This window comes from Zea mays, chromosome 9 (assembly GCF_902167145.1).
Source record: "Zea mays cultivar B73 chromosome 9, Zm-B73-REFERENCE-NAM-5.0, whole genome shotgun sequence".
Taxonomy (NCBI): Eukaryota; Viridiplantae; Streptophyta; class Magnoliopsida; order Poales; family Poaceae; genus Zea; species Zea mays.
The window spans coordinates 93,844,077-93,863,136 of NC_050104.1; the positions used below are offsets into that span (position 1 = coordinate 93,844,077).

The window sequence follows — 19,060 nt, forward strand, 5'->3', positions numbered from 1 at the left end:
TCAAATCAAAAGTGGATCCCCTAGGATACCAAAGCCCAAACTTAGGAGTATAAACCAAATATCTCAAGATTCGTTTTACGGCCGTAAGGTGAGCTTCCTTAGGGTCGGCTTGGAATCTTGCACACATGCATACGGAAAGCATAATATCCGGTCGAGATGCACATAAGTAGAGTAAAGAACCTATCATCGACCGGTATACCTTTTGATCGACGGATTTACCTCCTTCGTCGAGGTCGAGATGCCCATTGGTTCCCATGGGTGTCTTGATGGGTTTGGCATCCTTCATTCCAATCTTGCTTAGAATATCTTGAGTGTACTTCGTTTGGCTTAGGAAGGTGCCTTCTTGGAGTTGCTTCACTTGGAATCCTAAGAAGTACTTCAACTCCCCCATCATAGACATCTCGAACTTTTGTGTCATGATCCTACTAAATTCTTCACATGTAGACTCGTTAGTAGACCCAAATATAATATCATCAACATAAATTTGGCATACAAACAAGTCATTTTCAAGAGTTTTAGTGAATAAAGTAGGATCGGCCTTTCCGACTTTTAAGGCATTCATACCATGCTCGTGGGGCTTGCTTTAGCCCATAAAGCGTCTTAGAGAGTTTATAAACATGGTTAGGGTACTCACTATCTTCAAAGCCGGGAGGTTGCTCAACATAGACCTCTTCCTTGATTGGTCCATTGAGGAAGGCACTCTTCACATCCATTTGGTAAAGCTTGAAGCCATGGTAAGTAGCATAGGCCAATGATATACGAATTGACTCAAGCCTAGCTACGGGTGCATAGGTTTCACCGAAATCCAAACCTTCGACTTGGGAGTATCCCTTGGCCACAAGTCGAGCTTTGTTCCTTGTCACCACACCATGCTCATCTTGCTTGTTGCGGAAGACCCATTTGGTTCCTACAACATTTTGATTAGGACGTGGAACTAAATGCCATACCTCATTCCTAGTGAAGTTGTTGAGCTCCTCTTGCATCGCCACCACCCAATCCGAATCTTGAAGTGCTTCCTCTAAACTGTGTGGCTCAATAGAGGAAACAAAAGAGTAATGCTCACAAAAATGTGCAACACGAGATCTAGTAGTTACCCCCTTATGAATGTCGCCAAGGATTGTGTCGACGGGGTGATCTCGTTGGATTGCTTGGTGGACTCTTGGGTGAGGCGGCCTTTGTTCTTCATCCTCCTTGTCTTGATCATTTGCATCTCCCCCTTGATTATTGTTGTCATCTTGAGGTGGCTCATTTGCTTGATCTTCTACTTCATCAACTTGAGCTTCATCCTCATTTTGAGTTGGTGGGGATGCTTGCGTGGAGGAGGATGATTGATCTTGTGCATTTGGAGGCTCTTTGGATTCCTTAGGACACACATCCCCAATGGACATGTTCCTTAGCGTGATGCATGGAGCCTCTTCAATACCTATCTCATCAAGATCAACTTGCTCTACTTGAGAGCCGTTAGTCTCATCAAACACAACGTCACAAGAAACTTCAACTTGTCCAGAGGACTTGTTAAAGACTCTATATGCCCTTGTGTTTGAATCATATCCTAGTAAAAAGCCTTCTACAGTCTTGGGAGCAAATTTAGATTTTCTTCCTCTTTTAACAAGAATAAAGCATTTGCTACCAAAGACTCTAAAATATGAAATGTTGGGCTTTTTACCGGTTAGGAGTTCATACGATGTCTTCTTGAGGATTCGGTGAAGATATAACCGGTTGATGGCGTAGCAAGCGGTGTTGACCGCCTCGGCCCAAAACCGATCCGAAGTCTTGTACTCATCAAGCATGGTTCTTGCCATGTCCAATAGAGTTCTATTCTTCCTCTCCACTACACCATTTTGTTGTGGGGTGTAGGGTGAAGAGAACTCATGCTTGATGCCCTCCTCCTCAAGGAAGCCTTCGATTTGTGAGTTCTTGAACTTTGTCCCATTGTCGCTTCTAATTTTCTTGATCCTCAAGCCGAACTCATTTTGAGCCCGTCTCAAGAATCCCTTTAAGGTCTCTTGGGTGTGAGATTTTTCCTGCAAAAAGAACACCCAAGTGAAGCGAGAAAAATCATCCACAATAACAAGACAGTACTTACTCCCGCCGATGCTTATGTAAGCGATCGGGCCGAATAGGTCCATGTGTAGGAGCTCCAGTGGCCTGTCGGTCGTCATGATGTTTTTGTGTGGATGGTGGGCACCAACTTGCTTCCCTGCTTGGCATGCGCTACAAATCCTGTCTTTCTCAAAATGAACATTTGTTAATCCTAAAATGTGCTCTCCCTTTAGAAGCTTATGAAGATTCTTCATCCCAACATGTTAGTGACAGAGCCAGCCCATGTTAGTCTTAGCAATTAAGCAAGTGTCGAGTTCAGCTCTATCAAAATCTACCAAGTATAGTTGACCCTCTAACACTCCCTTAAATGCTATTGAATTATCACTCCTAAAAACAGTGACACCTACATCAGTAAAAAGACAGTTGTAGCCCATTTGACATAATTGAGAAACGGAAAGCAAATTGTAATCTAATGAATCTACAAGAAAAACATTGGAAATAGAATGGTCAGGAGATATAGCTATTTTACCAAGACCTTTGACCAAACCTTGATTTCCATCCCCGAATGTAATAGCTCGTTGGGGATCTTGGTTTTTCTCATAGGAGGAGAACATCTTCTCCCCTGTCATGTGGTTTGTGCACCCGCTGTCGATAATCCAACTTGAGCCCCCTGATGCATAAACCTACAAAACAAGTTTAGTTCTTGACTTTAGGTACCCAAATGGTTTTGGGTCCTTTGGTATTAGAAACAAGAACTTTGGATACCCAAACACAAGTCTTTGACCCCTTGTGCTTGCGCCCAACATATTTGGCAACTACCTTGCCGGATTTGTTAGTCACAACATATGATGCATCAAAAGTTTTAAATGAAAAGCTATGTTCATTTGATGCACTCGGAGTTTTATTCTTAGGCAACTTAGCACGGGTTGGTTGCCTAGAGTTAGATGTCTCACCCTTATACATGAAGGCATGGTTAGGGCCAGAGTGAGACTTCCTAGAATGAATTCTCCTAATTTTGTCCTCGGGATAACCGACAGGGTATAAAATGTAACCCTCGTTATCCTGAGGCATGGGAGCCTTGCCCTTAACAAAGTTGGACAATTTCTTAGGAGGGGCACTAAGTTTGACATTGCCTCCCTGTTGGAAGCCAATGCCATCCTTGATGCCAGGGCATCTCCCATTATAGAGCATACTTCTAGCAAATTTAAATTTTTCGTTTTCTAAGTTATGCTTGGCAATTTTAGCATCTAATTTTGCTATATGATCATTTTGTTGTTTAATTAAAGTCATGTGATCATGTATAGCATTAACATCAATATCTCTACATCTAGTACAAATAGAAGTGTGCTCAACGGTAGATGTAGAGGGTTTGCAAGATTTTAATTCTATAACCTTAGCATGCAGTATATCATTTTTAGTTCTAAGGTCGGAAATTGTAACATTGCAAACATCTACTTCTTTAGCCTTAGCAAGCAATTTTTCATTTTCAATCCTAAGGCTAGCAAGAGACATGTTCAATTCAAATCTTAGCAAGTAAATCATCATTGTCATTTCTAAGATTGGGAATTGAAACATTACAAGCAATAGAATCAACCTTAGCTAACAAATTAGAATTCTCATTTCTAAGGTTGTCTATAGTCTCATGGCAAGTACTTAGCTCACTAGATAATTTTTCACATTTTTCAACTTCTAGAGCATAAGCATTTTTAACCTTAACATGCTTTTTATTTTCCTTGATTAGGAAGTCCTCTTGGGTGTCCAAGAGATCATCCTTCTCATGAATGGCACTAATTAATTCATTTAACTTTTCTTTTTGTTGCATGTTTAGGTTGGCAAAAAGAGTGCGTAAGTTATCTTCCTCATCACTAGCATTTTCATCACTAGAAGACTCATATCTAGTGGAGGATTTAGATTTAACCTTCTTCTTTTTGTCGTCCTTTGCCATGAGGCACTTGTGGCCGACGTTGGGGAAGAGAAGTCCCTTGGTGACGGCGATGTTGGCGGTGTCCTCGTCGTCGGAGGAGTCGCTAGAGCTTTCGTCGAAGTCCCACTCCCAACAAACATGGGCATCGCCGCCCTTCTTTTTGTAGTATCTCTTCTTCTCCTTTCTTCTCCCCTTCTTATCGTCGCCCCTGTCACTGTCACTAGATATAGAACATTTTGCAATAAAATGACCGGGCTTACCACATTTGTAACACACTTTCTTGGAGCGGGGTTTGTAGTCCTTCCCCCTCCTTTGTTTGAGGATTTGGCGGAAGCTCTTGATGACGAGCGCCATTTCCTCATTGTCGAGCTTGGAGGCATCGATTGGTTGTCTACTTGGTGTCGACTCCTCCTTCTTCTCCTCCGTCGCCTTGAATGCAACCGGTTGGGCTTCGGACGTGGAGGGACCGTCAAGCTCGTTGATCTTTCGTGAGCCCTTGATCATAAATTCAAAGCTCACAAAATTCCCGATTACTTCCTCGGGAGTCATTATTGTATATCTTGGATTACCACGAATTAATTGTACTTGAGTAGGGTTAAGGAATATAAGTGATCTTAAAATAACCTTAACCACCTCGTGGTCATCCCACTTTTTGCTCCCGAGGTTGCGCACTTGGTTCACCAAGGTTTTGAGCCGGTTGTACATATCTTGTGGCTCCTCCCCTTGCCGAAGACGGAAGCGACCGAGCTCCCCCTCGATCGTTTCCCGCTTGGTGATCTTGGTGAGTTCATCACCTTCGTGTGCCGTCTTGAGCACGTCCCAAACTTCCTTGGCGCTTTTTAGTCCTTGCACCTTGTTGTACTCCTCCCTACTTAGAGAGGCGAGGAGTATGGTTGTGGCTTGGGAGTTGAAGTGCTCAATTTGGGCCACCTCGTCCTCATCATAATCCTCATCCCCTACGGATGGTAAATGTGCTCCAAACTCAACAACATTCCATATACTTTTGTGGAGTGAGGTTAGATGAAATTTCATTAAATCACTCCACCTAGCATAATCTTCACCATCAAAGGTTGGTGGTTTGCCTAATGGAACGGAAAGTAATGGAGTATGTCTAGAGGTACGAGGATAATGTAAGGGGATCTTACTAAACTTCTTGCGCTCATGGCGCTTAGAAGTTATGGAGGGTGCGTCGGAGCCGGAGGTAGATGGCGATGAGGTGTCGGTCTCGTAGTAGACCACCTTCCTCATCTTCTTTATCTTGTCGCCACTCCGATGCGACTTGTGGGAGGAAGTCTTTTTCTCCTTCTTCTTTTCCTTCCTCCTTTCCTTGTTGCGGGACTCTCCCAATAGAGCTTTCTCGTTGCTTGTAGTGGGCTTTTCGCCGGTCTCCATCTCCTTCTTGGCGTAATCTCCCGACATCACTTCGAGCGGTTAGGCTCTAATGAAGCACCGGGCTCTGATACCAATTGAAAGTCGCCTAGAGGGGGGGTGAATAGGGCGAAACTCAAATTCTCAAAAATAATCACAACTACAAGCCGGGTTAGCGTTAGAAATATAATCGAGTCCGCGAGAGAGGGTGCAAAACAAATCGCGAGCGAATAAGGAGTGAGACACGTGGATTTGTTTTACCGAGGTTCGGTTCTTGCAAACCTACTCCCCGTTGAGGTGGTCACAAAGACCGGGTCTCTTTCAACCCTTTCCCTCTCTCAAACGGTCCCTCGGACCGAGTGAGCTTTCTCTTCTCAAATGCTTGGAACAAAAAGTTCCCACAAGGACCACCACAAGATTGGTGTCTCTTGCCTCAATTACAAATGAGTTTGATCGCAATGAAGAATCAAAGAAAGAAGAAAGCAATCCAAGCGCAAGAGCTCGAAAGAACACAAGCAAATCTCTCTCACTAATCACTAGGACGTTGTGTGGAGTTTGGAGAGGATTTGATCACTTGGGTGTGTCTAGAATTGAATGCTAGAGCTCTTGTAAGTAGTTGAAGTGGGAAAACTTGGATGACTTGAATGTGGGGTGGTTGGGGTATTTATAGCCCCAACCACCAAACTAGCCGTTTGGTGGGGCTGTCTGTCGCATGGTGCATCGGACAGTCCGGTGCACACCGGACATGTCCGGTGCGCCAGCCACGTCACCAAAGCCGTTGGGTTCCGACCGTTGGAGCTCTGTCTTCTGGGCCCGCCTGGATGTCTGGTGGCACACCGGACATGTATTGTAGAGTGTCCGATGCGCCACTACGCGTGTGCCTGACTTCTGCGCGCTCTGGCGCGCATTAATTGCTGTTGCAGGTGACCGTTGGCGCAAAGTAGTCGTTGCTCCGCTGGCTCACCAGACAGTCCGGTGTACACCGGACAGTCCGGTGAATTATAGCGGAGCGAATTCCCGAGGCTGGCGAGTTCTAGAGCCGCTCTTCCTTGGGGCATCGGACACTGTCCGGTGTACACCGGACAGTCCAGTGAATTATAGCGAAGTGCCTCTGGATTTTCCCGAAGGTGAGGAGTTCAGCGTGAAGTCCCCTGGTGCACCGGACACTATCTGGTGGTGCACCGGACACTATCCGGTGGCACACCGGACAGTCCGGTGTGCCAGACCAGGGCACACTTCGGTTATCCCTTGCTCTCTTTGTCGAACCCAATTCTTGGTCTTTTTATTGGCTAAGTGTGAACCTTTGGCACCTGTATAACTTATACACTGAAGCAAACTAGTTAGTCTAATTTATTTGTGTTGGGCAATTCAACCACCAAAATCATTTAGGAAATAGGTGTAAGCCTAATTCCCTTTCACTAACCCCATCTACGCAACCGCGGGTGGATTAGGACCTATCCTCACCTAAAAGAAGGTAGGAACGTAGTGCACATGCATTACACGTTTATATTACAATAAACACGATTATGTATGTTAGAGGATGGAGGACCGTGAGTGGATGTACACGGGCCGCGTAGGAAGGAATGATATCAACCCTTAATGAATTACAAAGATCGATGCTTTTTTGGAACGTGCATTTGGCGAAGGTGCTAAAGGAGCACGTCTAGTCCCATGTTCGTGTAGCAAATGTGCCAACAAAAAAAGAAAAACAAAGAAGGCCATGGGAGAACATATTTGGAAGAATGGATTTATGTCAGACTATACTCGGTGGATCTTCTATGCTGAAGCGCATCATATGAGAGAGGAGGTGGTGAGACAACATGTGGAGGATTATGATGCTAATGTCGGGGTTGCGAATATGTTGAACGACTATCACAAGGCACAGTTCACCGAAGGACGTACGGAGGACGAGCTAGAGGTCACCGCAAAGGCATTCTATGACATGTTTGACATGACATAGGAAACCCTTAATGGCAATACAAAGGTTTCTCAACTAGATGATATTGGACGTATAATGGTGTTCAAGTCACAGTACAGCCTGAGTCAAGACGCCTTCTATGGATTATTGATAGTTATTGGTAGCCTGCTTTCGGAGGATCATGTTCTGTCAAAAAGCATGTACAAGGCATAGAAACTCCTTCGTGCACTCAAGATGATGTGTGAGCAGATACATGCTTGTCCAAAGGGCCGCGTCCTATTTAGAAAAGAATACACGGAGACAAAGTACTGTCCGAAGTGTAAACTGTCTAGGTTAATGGAGGTAGACTCTCGTAATGGACAGAAGAGGTAGCTTGACATCCCCGTGACAATCTTATGCCACCTTTCGTTCATACCGAGGATCCAGTGTCTATATATGACCGAGGAATCCACAAAACAGATGACATGGCACAGAAATGGCAAATGATGGTACACTCATCCGATGGTGAAGCATGACCAACTTTGATGCCATTCGCCATGAGAAATCCAAAGAGGCTCGTAATGTACATGTTGCGTTGGCCACAGATGGGTTCAATCCCTATGGAATGACCATTGCCCCATACACATGTTGGCTCGTGTTCATTATCCCCATCAATCTCCCCCCTCGGTGTATGCTTTCAAAGGCAGAACATATTCGTGTCGTTGATAATTTCTAGACACCCGGGGAATAAAATGGGCGTGTACATGGAGCATTTGATTGATGAATTGGTTCGTGCTTGGGAGGAAGGGGTATGGACTTACGATCGAGCTACGAAGAAAAATTTCAAAATCTATGTTTGTTACTAGTACTACATGCATGACTTACCAGCATATGGGCTATTCTATTCCTGGTGTGTTCAATGATAAGTTCCTAAGTCAGTTTGCAAGGAAGCTCTTAGCTTCATTTGGTTGAAGAAGGATGGCAATTATTCGTCGTCCGATAAACATCTACAATTTCTTTCTCCTAACTATGCATTCCGACTAGACATCAAGAACTTTACGAAAGGTGTCGTAGTGATAGACCGCCCACCTGCAATGATGACTGGTGCAAAAGTTCGTTAACAGATAGATAATCTCGTGGTCAATCCAGAAGGTGCTTTTGTGGGGTATGGTGAGCACATATTGAACCCATAAGTCATGCTTGACTCGGCTCCCCTATTGTGATGACCTTCTTTCACACAACATTGATGTGATGCACACTGAAAAGAATGTCGCTGAGGCACTTTGGGTAACAATTATATATGGACATTCCTGATAAGTCAAAGGATAACGTAAAGGCAAGAGTGGATCTGGCATCGTTATGTGATAGAAAAACCAAGAGATGAAGCCACCTACAGGTGGAAAGACATGGAGAAGGCCTAAGGCCAATTTCGTCCTGAGCAGGGCCCAAAGGAAGGAAGTACTACAGTGGATAAAGATGTGATGTTCTCTAATGGGTATGCAACTAACCTGAGTAGGGGGTGAACATTTCTACTTTGCGAGTCTTATGGATAAAGAGTCATGATTTCCACATATGGATTGAACGAATTCTTCTGGCGATGGTTCGACACTAGGTCCCTGAGCATGTCTGGCTAGCGTTTGCAGAGTTGAGTTATTTCTTCCGCCAACTTTGTGCAAAAGAGTTATCTCGGACCATGGTTGCAGACTTGGAAAGAATGGCACCCGTGTTACTGTAAGCTGAAGAAGATCTTTCTAGTCGGCTTCTTCAATCTGATGCAACATTTGATTCTTCATCTCCCATATGAGGCACAAATGGGGGGCCCGTGCAGGGATGTTGGTGCTATCCAATCGAGAGATAACTAAAGACTATGCGAAAAAATATAGAAATAAATGCAAAATCGAGGCTTCCATTGCAGATGCATACATGGTGGAGGTGTCAAAATTCACAACTTACTATAGTGACAAACTATCGAGTGTGCATAATCCACCCCCTCGTTACAATGATGATGAAAATGAATCGAACCCCATCACTTTTCGAGGGCAACTCGAAAACGCGAGTGGTTCGACCACCAAGACCCTGAGACATGAAGAGTGACGCCATAACATGCTATATGTATTGACCAACCTTGAAGAGGTGACTTCATACACTAGAGCCCACTGGAGCCTTCTTTACCGAGTGTAGTCCAGCAGGCACTCGGTAAAGAGGGAGCTCGGCAAAGGTCGTGACTGTGACTTTGCTTAGCCGAGTACCATGTGGCACTCGACAAAGCCTTTGTCGAGTGCCGATTTGTCGAGTGCCCGGCAAAAAGTACTCGACAAAAAAGTTGTTGCCGATTCACACTTCGCCGGTACTTCTTTGCCGAGAGTCACACTCGGCAAAGAGTTCGCCGATTATTTTCCAGGCTTTGCCGAGTGTCTGAAGCACTCCGCAAACTAGTTGTGTCCGATATATACTAATTTTATAAAAATTACAATAATTTATTGTCTATATGGAAAGACGAGATGGATATAATAAATATGAAGATGATAAATTATTTGAGGGGACAAACATTCAAGAGCATTTGATACATGAGGTTCATTGTTAACCGTTAAAATTAACGTCTGAAAAATAGAAAAAAAGTCGTTTGCATGTCCAGCGATATATGTATGGGCATACTAAAAATTGCAGTCTCACTCTAGTATCATTGCGTCCTTTTTCTAAGGCCGAGGCCTCCACGTCTCTGGAACCGTTTTACCCGCCATTTTCCTCTCCTCTCCTCTCCTCTCCCTCCATCTAAGGAGAGGAGAGATATGCAGCTCACGAGCTCCACCAAATCCTGACCTCCCAAAGCTGTGGTCGCGATCCAAACAGAAGGGAAATGATCAGGCGACAACCCGGCATGGATCGGTTCCTGCAGCTGCTGGCCGCCGGCGTGGCCGTGCTACTGCTAGTGGCACCGCCGGCCATGGCTGACGACGACATTGTAGAAGTCGGCGTCAACTGGGGTTCGCAGCTCTCGCACCCGCTTCTCCCCGGCTCCGTGGTGAAGATGCTCAAGGCGAACCGCATCGCCAGGGTCAAGATGTTCGACGCCGACTCCTGGCCCGTCGGCGCGCTCGTCGACTCCGGCATTGAGGTCATGCTCGGCATCCCCAACGACATGCTCGAGACCATGAGCAGCAGCTACGGCAACGCCCAGGATTGGGTCAAGGAGAACGTCACCGCCTACGGTGACAAGCTTAAGCTCAAGTACGTAACGTGTACATTAATTAGTTTTCAAAAAAATTAATTAATGACGAACGAAATGTTGTCTGCTTGATGAGAATAATAGGTATGTGGCAGTGGGGAACGAGCCATTTCTCAAGGCATACAACGGGTCATTCATGAAGACCACCTTCCCGGCGCTCAAGAACATCCAGAAGGCCCTTGACGAGGCCGGCGTCGGCAACACCGTGAAGGCAGTCGTCCCGCTCAACGCCGACGTCTACGTCTCCCCGGACGACAAGCCATCTTCCGGCGCGTTCCGGCCTGACATCAACGGCCTCATGACCGACATGGTCAAGTTCCTGCACGACCACGGCGCGCCCTTCGTCGTCAACATCTACCCCTTCCTCAGCCTGTACCAGAGCGACAACTTCCCCTTCGAGTTCGCCTTCTTCGACGGCGGCAAGAACATCCAGGACAAGGGCGGCGTCACCTACTCCAATGTGTTCGACGCCAACTACGACACGCTCGTGCACGCGCTGAAGAAGGCCGGCGTGCCCGACCTCAAGGTCATCGTCGGCGAGGCCGGCTGGCCTACCGATGGCAACAAGTACGCCAACTTCAAGCTGGCGCGGCGGTTCTACGACGGGCTCCTCAGGAAGCTGGCCAAGAACGAAGGCACCCCGGTCCGGAAGGGCAAGATGGAGGTCTACCTGTTCGGCCTATTCGACGAGGACATGAAGAGCATCGCGCCGGGGAACTTCGAGCGGCACTGGGGCATCTTCACCTACGACGGCAAGCCCAAGTTCCCCATCGACCTGACGGGGCAGGGCCACGAAAAGCTCCTCTCCCCAGTTACCGACGTTAAGTACCTCCCGAACCAGTGGTGCGTGTTCGACGACGGGGCCGAGGACAAGTCCAAGCTGCCTAGCAACGTCCAGTATGCATGTGCGAGCGGCGACTGCACGGCACTCGGCTATGGCTGCTCCTGCAATGGGCTGGACGAGAAGAGCAACATCTCCTACGCGTTCAACATGTACTTCCAGATGCAGGACCAGGATGTGCGCGCCTGCGACTTCGAAGGGCTTGCCAAGATCACAGACAAGAACGCCTCCACGCGCGGCTGCCTGTTCCCGGTCCAGATAATCAGTGCCAGTGCTCGGGTGGCGCCAGCTCTATTGCTGGCGGCGCTATTGGCATTGCTTGTGATTGTGTTCGTGTAGAGTGGGGATTTCGTCACTTCGTGTAGAACTGTGTTCGCGTGACCAAAAAAATAATATGAATTCCTTGCTGGCATAAAAGATGGGCTAGACATCAAAACACTAGAGCATGCTACAGATTGCGAAACTATAACAAGTGGTAAATATATCATATTTATGTGATAACAAACAAAGCTTATTACGAGCAAACTAGCAAACAACCATCAAAACTCTTGCTACGAGGCATCCCTGGATTGCTCTAAGTTGGCAAACAAACATAGGATGTCAATGTTAGGTCTATAAGATCCCAGCCCATGACCCTAGCCACTAGAATTGATGAAACTAAGTGTATACCTTCGAGATGGGAAGTCACCATGAAAATTGGGAATCCGGCGAATGGCATCGGAGACAGCGTCTATATAGGGCCTGTTTGTTTCAGCTTATAGATTATATAATCTGGATTATAATCTAAATTATATAATCTAGATATATTATAATCTATATGTAGTTGTTTGGTAGTTTAGATTATATAAATGTAGATTATTTATAAAGACAACAATACCCTTGTTTGTTTATCTAAGGTGAGAAAAGAAGGATGGCATATATTGTAATTTCTATTTACATAACCATGGGTAGTGGGTCTTTTGCCAAAATAATCTCAAATAAGCTACTCTTGAGTAGATTATGAGATTATCATAATCTAGGCTTTAGATTATATAATCTGAACCCATAATCTAGTTGTTTGTTTACTTAATGGATTATTTGCGCTAGATTATATAATCTGGAGAGATTATAATCTGAAACAAACAGGGCCATAGTGTCGCGTCTATATAGCGGCGGCGAGATAGATCGGAACTTATTCATTTTTTTTATACGCCGTGGTGAAAGAGGCACCGGTGGGACAGGTTTCCCGATCTTCCGCCAGGTTCATAATAACCATAGATTTGTTGGAGATGCGACACACCGATTTGGCTTTAGATTACAAAGACTTGAACATGCAACTTTAGCACCATTTCTCCTATGGTTATCAACCACATGTCACAATTCGATTGATCTCTCCAAGAAGGCTAATATATGCATGTGAATCGAAGAACACAAGCAAGAACACAATAGATGCAATCTGAAATTGCAAATAGAAAGAATTAAGCAGTTAAGTTGGGGTTCCGCAAACCAATGAGACGGTGGAACTGTATGCAACAGAATAATCTAAGCAAAATCCATCTAGTTTAATTTATATATATATATATTTAGACACATACACCCAAGGGGGTGGCCGAGCAATCGTAGGGTGTATAAGGCCTTCGAGCTCAAAAACATGTGTCGTTGATTTCTCGTATATTCTAGATGTAATCTTGTTACAACAATTCATGTCGACTCCGAGCGTATTTTGACGAGTTGGGTTGGAAAGTTTATCTCCTTAGCTTTCTAACGATATCTAGAACGTCCAAAACAAAGGTTGTATGTAGCATGCATCCGTTTTCATGAGGTCCACCCCTGCAGTCCGAACTGGACTCGCTAATAAATTGGACTTCAACTCCACTTGGGCTTGGGACTCTATCATTGATTAGCTTGTACCATGTAGTTGGTGTGCATGTCCTCATTATTCTCCCCTTCTTTTGTTGTGTCATGCTCAACTCAAAGTTATTGGTTCTTGTCAAAGTAGTTGTTGTAGTTCTTGACATTGTCCATTCTTGCTCCCCTTCTTGAAAGTGACTATGTTATTGCAAAACATGCAAAATAGAACAAGTGGAATTCGACGTGATATGACTAGTTTCAATACAGTCCTCTGTTTACCTTTTCACCATGAAAAGTGACTTCTCACCATGAAAGATCATAAAACACATGTCATTACCTTTGTTTACCTTTTCAGTGCATGGTGGCACATATGAAAAAAGCTAACTTATGGTCCTTCTCTTCCAGCATGTTATTTTTGTCATCCTTGTTTTTAACATCATGTGTAAATTTAGTAGCAAACGAAACCTCCACAATATGTGTGTCAAAATGTTCAATTTCAGCAAGACATGCATATGTTGCATTTTGAATAAGTTGTTCTCTCTCATATTTAATTTTACTCAACCTCAAAAGAAGACTAAATAAATTATTAAGAGAGTTATATTTCATATCAACAACAATATCATGAATTTACCATTTAAAAATCTTTCCTTCGTTCTTTTCTTAGTTCATCCAAACTACAATGCAACAATAAAGTGTTCAACATATCATAATACTCCTTAATTGTTATGTTGTTTTAGATTGTGTAAGTCACAAATTAACTTCATAGAATAGGAATCAGAAATAAATTCATTCTGCATATAATAGTTCATATCTTTCCAAGGTAGTGGATCTTCATCATAGTCACAAAGATCTTTCCACCAATCTAGAGCACAAGAAGTAAAACAACTAACAACATTCTTATTTTTTTATTTTTCATACTTACAACGCTTTGCAAAAAAATCATCCATATGAATTTCCCATCTAATATATCTTTTAGAACCATAACCATCACATGAAATAAATCATGAACGTATATAACCTGTGGGAGGATGGCTATCAGATGTGATCATGCTCCCGTTGTGTGAATTGATGTAACCTATCATTGTTAGTAGAAAACAAGAAAACACACAAATGTATATTTCCCTATTATCTACTAGGATGTGGTCAAAGAATAATGGTAACACACTCTAAATCATATTACCAAACTCTTACAAGTAAGTGTTCTTACCAAAGCAAACACTAGGCGGTACAACCAGTGGCTGGTTCGTGATATCTGTGAGGGAGTGGCACCAAGTTGCAAGGATCTTTTTTTGTACTAATCTGAAGCATATATGTGGAGCTCGGAAGGCATAGAAAAAGAAATAACTATATGTGGCACATAAGTCAGTAACAAATAGCAATATTGAATAAGTGTCTAAAGTACTTCCCAAACTTGTTGGCCTAAATGTTTTCCTAGAACAAGTTTAAGCAAGCAAGTCACGCATCTAAAGCACATATGAAACAATGGATGCGAGCACTTCTATTTTTTTCTATTTTTTTGTTTTGTGCGCTTGCCTTTTATGTTCACTTTTTCCACAAAAGTGCTACAAAAACAAGATACAACACAAGAGTAAAAAAACATTCTTGTCTGATGGCCACAAATTTTCTTATCTAACTTCAACAGACTGTTTGACAAATTTAGCGACCTCAAAAACCAAAACTCACAACATGAAGTTGTAGGTCTCCTTTTTCACTTTATTTTAGATATATGGAAAGCCTCTTTTGGATAAAACAAAGTGTGAGATATTGACCCAAAATACAGACTAGTCAGAAAAGTTGGGATCACAAAAAGATTTATTTCCAATACAGATAACACCTTGATACTGACAATTTTTGGAAATCTTGTAATTCAGAAAGTTATAGATGGTTATCTAAGATTTCTAAAAAGTAAAAGAACATCAAAATCCCAATTCGTATGTGACATTTATGATCAAAATACCGAACTAGCATAAACTAATCTAATAATAACAGGAGACAGATGAAAAGGGGCATCATCCTTAGATGCAAAACACAAACAATATTATAGACATAATCTAAACAAGCAACAAGATCTAGATCTAGGACACCAACTCAATAGGATAGAATCTTAAACTAAATTATGCAAAAGATTTGGTGTGGAAGGTTATAGGACAGGAAACAAATATGGCAGTAGACTATAGGATGAAAGCAAAAACACTCGAATTAGGTAATAGATGTGAACCTGATGGTATACTTAAAGCTCTAATACCACTTTATGGGACAGGACATGTTTCCTGATCTTCCATTAGGTTCACGATAATTATCAATTTGTTGAAGATGCGACACACCGATCCGGTTTTAGGTCACAAAGACCTGAATCCTGTGAACCTAATGGTATACATAAAGCTCTGATACCACTTTATGGGACAGGACAAATTTCCTGATCTTCCAATAGGTTCACGATAACTATCGATTTGTTGAAGATGCGACACACTGATCCGGTTTAGGTCACAAAGACCTGAATCCTACAACCTTATAGCACCACTTCTCCTCTAGTTATCAATCGTGTCACTATCCGGTCGACATCCATGCATGCGAATCGAAGAACACATTAGATGCAATCTAAAATTAGGTATAGAAAGGATTAAGCACTCAAGTTGGGGTACCACAAATCGATGAGGAAGCAGAATTGTATACAATAGAATAATCTAAGAAAAATACATCTAATTTAATAGATACTACTAAATAAATCTATACTACTACTACATTAAGGCTGCAAGGGGTAGCCTGCCTCCCTGGTTCTGCCTTCAGTGAATCTGCACCGTCCACTCGCTTCCGTGAATCTACACCGTCCGCCCGCCCACGCCCACGTTCGTCTCCCGCCTCCCCCTCCCCCTCCCCCACCCCACGTGAGCCACCGCCACCCCGCTTCCCCCCTCCAGTCCGCCGCCCTCCCGCGGATCATTCACCTCCACTCCTGTCACACCCGGTTTTAGAAGGCAAACCGAATGCAAACCATGTACGTGCCAGGATCAGTTATTCACGTACACAGCAGTTACATAATATGGACATCATCACACAGTGCTCAAAATAGTATTAAAAGGGAATAATAGACGATTACATCGTACGTCTGAGACGTCCATATAGTTCTTACAATAAATCAAAGTGCGGAAAAGAAACGTAGATAACTGCGGCCTTCACAGGCAGCCGACTGGGGGTTGCCGCTAACCCACACCTAGAACTCGTCGTAGTCTTGGAACTCCTGGAAGTCTCCTTCCACAGCTTCATCTTCGCCTGAGCTGTGGTTGCAATGCTGACAACCTGGGGGGGGTTTGGTGTGTAGAGCAAGGGTGAGTACACATCAACATACTCAGCAAGTATCCTGTTTGGCTGTAGTGGACTAGCTTTATGTGGGGATAAGTCAAGCAGTTGCTTTTAGTTGGTCAGATTATTACTTACTAGTAGAAAGCCAAGTTTTAGCATTACCCAAGTTATTAACCCGATGTACCCTTTCCAAACGGAAAGAATACCACTTACCAGCACCATAGTCATAACCAAAACCATCAATCTCATAACCACCTGTACCACAATGTCTCTGATCAAGTACCACTAATCACTGGAGCTCCCTTGGCCGCTCATAACCGTGAGCACGGCTGATATATCAGTTTTTCAAACACTCTGCAGAGGTTGTGCACTTTACCCACAAGCCGTGATTCCCATTCTGCCCGGAGATCATGACTCTCCATTGATCACTACCAAGGTGACCCAGCAGGGCATCACTACGTAGCCTTTACAAAGATTCCCCGGGGCTGTAGCCACCCGTTAGGTTTCCTAAATGTACCGCACTCCTCCCCAAGGGACAAATCAACCTTGGCAGAGCGAGCCGCATACACCGAGCCCCATTGACGGCACGACGGCTAAGTGAACTACACCCCGGATCCTCTAATTATTCAGCTAAGGGCATCCCATTCCACCCTCATGGTTGCACTGTTTTCCCGGGCGGTCATCCATAGAACAGGTCCTTACGGAGAGGCACTCGAGAAACCGCTCGAGCCCCCTTGAAGGTCACAAGTACAACATCATAATAAGAGAAGGGAAAACAGCGTATCATAGATAATCTCATCATGTTCATTGATTAGAGTTTGAGCAATAGCATAGAGCTAAACAGTAATAATCCAACCCAAGTAGGTAATCAAGGACAGGGATAACAAAAGCTAGTCAAACCTTAGGTATAAATATGTAAAGCGGGAGGTGAATTAAAGAATGAATAGGACAGAGATAGGTCAAGGGACACTTGCCTCCACCAACCGACTGCTGCTCAGGGGCTTCTCCTGCGAGTTCCTCGGGCTCTTCAACCGGATCGTTCTCTATGCGAGCGCAAACATACATACATCCACATATTTAATACAAAAGAACAGTACACCATACAATAGAATGCAATAAGTAAACAGACGTTCCACGCGGGCTCGCGAGTACGGTTAAGAGAGAAAGAGGAAAAGACAGTCGAGAAACGATCACGTTACATGATTATAAATTAACTACTCGCTTAATGGAAGGAAATTTAATGTAGACACTATGTTTAGCGTAAAGTAAAGTCATGTTTCATGTCTAATTATTATAAGCAGGTGGAGATAAACAAAAAGATGGTCGCGTGGCGAGACGCGCGACAAAGCTCTCTAAAACAAATTAAAAAGTTAACGACTCGTCGCGCGACCGAGCACGCAACGAGACACTTTGCCTTAGTTACGAGGAGACGTTAAGCGTCGCGCGACGAAGCGCACGACGGCATACGTCGACTAAACTGAGTCCAAAGTGGAACGTCGCGTGAATACACACGCGGCGTTACACCTTAAACAACCTGAAACAAAAAATGGATCGTCGCGCGACGAAGCGCACGACGCAACACAAGATAGAATCTGAATTTAGACAAATCCGTCGCGTGGCGAAGCGCGCGACGCAACACGCTAATTAACGAATAATCACCGCGAGCGCGGGCGAGCGAAGATACGGTCGGGCGAGGTCGGGACGGGGGAACGGGCGGGCGAGCTGGGGCCAGGGCGGTTGAACCGGCCAGGGGGGCGGTTGAACCGGCCAGGGGCGGCCGAGGCCGGGCGGGCACGGGGCAGGGTGCGGGGGCGGCCGAGCCGGCCATGGCGGGCGAGCTGGGTGGCGGGATCGCCACCGCGCGCGGGGGGAGGGGCGGGGAGCGCCGCCGGGCGGGCAGGGGCGAGCGGGCGCCGCCGCGGGCGAGCAGGGGCGGGCGAGCGCCGCCGCGGGCCAGGGGAGGGCGGGCGCCGCCACGCGGGGCCGGGCAGGGGGCGGGGTCGCGCGGGGGGGGAAGGCCGGGGACGGGGAGCCGAGCGCCGCCGCGGGAGGGAGGCCGGGCGGGCGAGCCGGGGGCGGGCGCCGAGCGCCGCCGCGGGGAGGGCGAGCGGGCGGGCAGGGGCGCCGCCGAGCGGGCGGGCAGGGGCGCCGCCGCGCCGGGCAGGGACGGGGTCGGGGTCGCGCGCGGGCAGGGTGAGAGGGAGGGCGCGCGCGGGGGGAAGAAGAGAAGGGAGAGAGAGAGAGAGAGGAGAAGGGGAGGGGAGGGGAGGGGAGCTCACCTCGGTGTCCAAAATCCGGTGATCGCCGTCTCCAAATCCTAGGGCACCACGGGGAGAGAGAGGTGGAAGAGGGAGAGGAGAGGTTGTTGCGCGGGAGATCCAAATGAGAGAGAGAGAGGGGATGGGGGCGCAGGGGGGGTTTTGGGCGCCAGGGGCGCGCAGGCCGGGGCGGGCCGAGCCGGCTGGGCTGGACCAGATTGGGCTGGGCCGGGCCACTTCGCGGATCGAAAACCCACGACGAGCGCGACCACTAAACGGAATTAAATCGCGAACTGAAATCCGGAACGGAACGAGACAAACACTCATCATCAGACAAAGAAATGTGCTTCGGCATGATGCAACACCCATGACA

General features: G+C 45.7%; 1 protein-coding gene across 1 annotated transcript; it reads left to right on the forward strand.

Annotated features, from left to right (window-relative positions):
- The first annotated feature begins 9,967 nt into the window (after positions 1 to 9,967).
- Positions 9,968 to 11,712, forward strand: LOC100502325 (putative O-Glycosyl hydrolase superfamily protein). The gene is made up of 2 exons (NM_001196803.1): positions 9,968 to 10,460; positions 10,543 to 11,712. Exons 1-2 carry the CDS (start codon positions 10,090 to 10,092, stop codon positions 11,636 to 11,638), a joined length of 1,467 nt encoding a protein of 488 aa, NP_001183732.1. The 5' UTR covers positions 9,968 to 10,089; the 3' UTR covers positions 11,639 to 11,712.
- The last annotated feature ends 7,348 nt before the right edge of the window (positions 11,713 to 19,060 follow it).

Excerpts from the sequence above, each read along its gene's own strand:
- LOC100502325 (NM_001196803.1), top strand. The coding sequence starts at position 10,090 with ATGATCAGGCGACAACCCGGCATGGATCGGTTCCTGCAGCTGCTGGCC. Across the intron at positions 10,461-10,542 it reads GGTGACAAGCTTAAGCTCAA|GTATGTGGCAGTGGGGAACG; the intron begins GTACGTAACGTG and ends TGAGAATAATAG.